The following is a 1,172-nucleotide window of genomic DNA, read 5'->3' on the forward strand; positions in this document are numbered from 1 at the left end:
TGAGTGAGTTAGTTAGTGAGTGAGTGAGTGAGTGAGTGAGTGAGTGAGTGAGTGAGTGAGTGAGTGAGTGAGTGAGTGAGTGAGTGAGTGAGTGAGTGAGTTAGTTAGTGAGTGAGTGAGTGAGTGAGTGAGTGAGTGAGTGAGTGAGTGAGTGAGTGAGTGAGTGAGTGAGTGAGTGAGTGAGTGAGAGAGAGCGAGTGATTGAGTGAGTGAGTGAGTGAGTGAGTGAGTGAATGAGTAAGAGAGTGAGAGAGGGGGGAATCGAGGCGGGCAGAGACCGCGGGAACAAGAGTGACAAGGGACGCGTAAGACAGGTGGCTGAAGATATATCAAATTTTACATCGAAAATCTCAACTCGAGTTCAACGAAATTCAAGAAAGCCAGTTTTTGCACAACAGCTCGCTGCGATTTCTTGGAACCTCAGCCTCGTCTAGTTGTTGCCCTTCGCGGCTTATAGACTGACACCTCCGTCATGCGTTTACCTTCCGCATAGGCGCCACGAATGCGCTCTACCAGCTGGACAGCAGGCTGAAGTTGATAGCGAAGGCCGTGACGGGGCCAGTCAACGACAGTCCGGATTGTCGACCGTTCCCCGAGTACTGCACCGGGCCGAGGTCTCTGACCGACAACGAAAATAAGGTAATGCACGTCGAGATTTATCTCCGAGCCTATCCTCAACCCCTCCGCTATGCACCCGCTCTCAAACCTCCACCGCGACCACCTCCGCGATCGCATTCCCCGACTTACCGCTAACGCTACCTACCGAAAAAAAAATTTAAGTTTACCAATTTAAAAGAAAAAATTTAATTTCAGTTTTGCATCAATTTCATTTCAATTTAATTCCAATAAAAATTTAATAAATTTAATAAAACAATTGCGGCGTCTGCTTCTGCGTGCGGTGGCGTGCAGGTGTTGCTGAAGGAACCCGACAGTGACATCATCATCGTCTGCGGCAGCGTCGATCAGGGGCTCTGCAGCTTCTACAGCTCGGCTAACGTCAGCGCGTGGAGCGTGCGCCTCTCCAGCGCAAACCCACTCAGCTACGCGGGAGGTAGGGCCGTGCGACTGGAGGAGAAAACTAGCTTTCTATTTACGGTTCTACGGGAACGGTCGGCAGTCGATGACTAATAGCAACACGGTCGCAAAAATTTATAATAATAATAATAATAATA

At 49.2% G+C, this 1,172-nt stretch overlaps 1 protein-coding gene across 1 annotated transcript in view; it reads left to right on the top strand.

Annotated features, from left to right (window-relative positions):
• Window positions 1–1,128, top strand: part of LOC106818700 (hepatocyte growth factor receptor-like) — a 2,435-nt gene extending 1,307 nt beyond the window's left edge. Inside the window, exons 2-3 of the mRNA XM_014823376.1 lie at window positions 494–639; window positions 910–1,128. Of these exons, the coding sequence (XP_014678862.1) occupies window positions 494–639; window positions 910–1,128 (365 nt within the window). The remainder of the gene's footprint in view (window positions 1–493; window positions 640–909) is intronic.
• The last annotated feature ends 44 nt before the right edge of the window (window positions 1,129–1,172 follow it).

This window comes from Priapulus caudatus, unplaced genomic scaffold (genome assembly GCF_000485595.1).
Source record: "Priapulus caudatus unplaced genomic scaffold, Priapulus_caudatus-5.0.1 Scaffold2441, whole genome shotgun sequence".
Taxonomy (NCBI): Eukaryota; Metazoa; Priapulida; class Priapulimorpha; order Priapulimorphida; family Priapulidae; genus Priapulus; species Priapulus caudatus.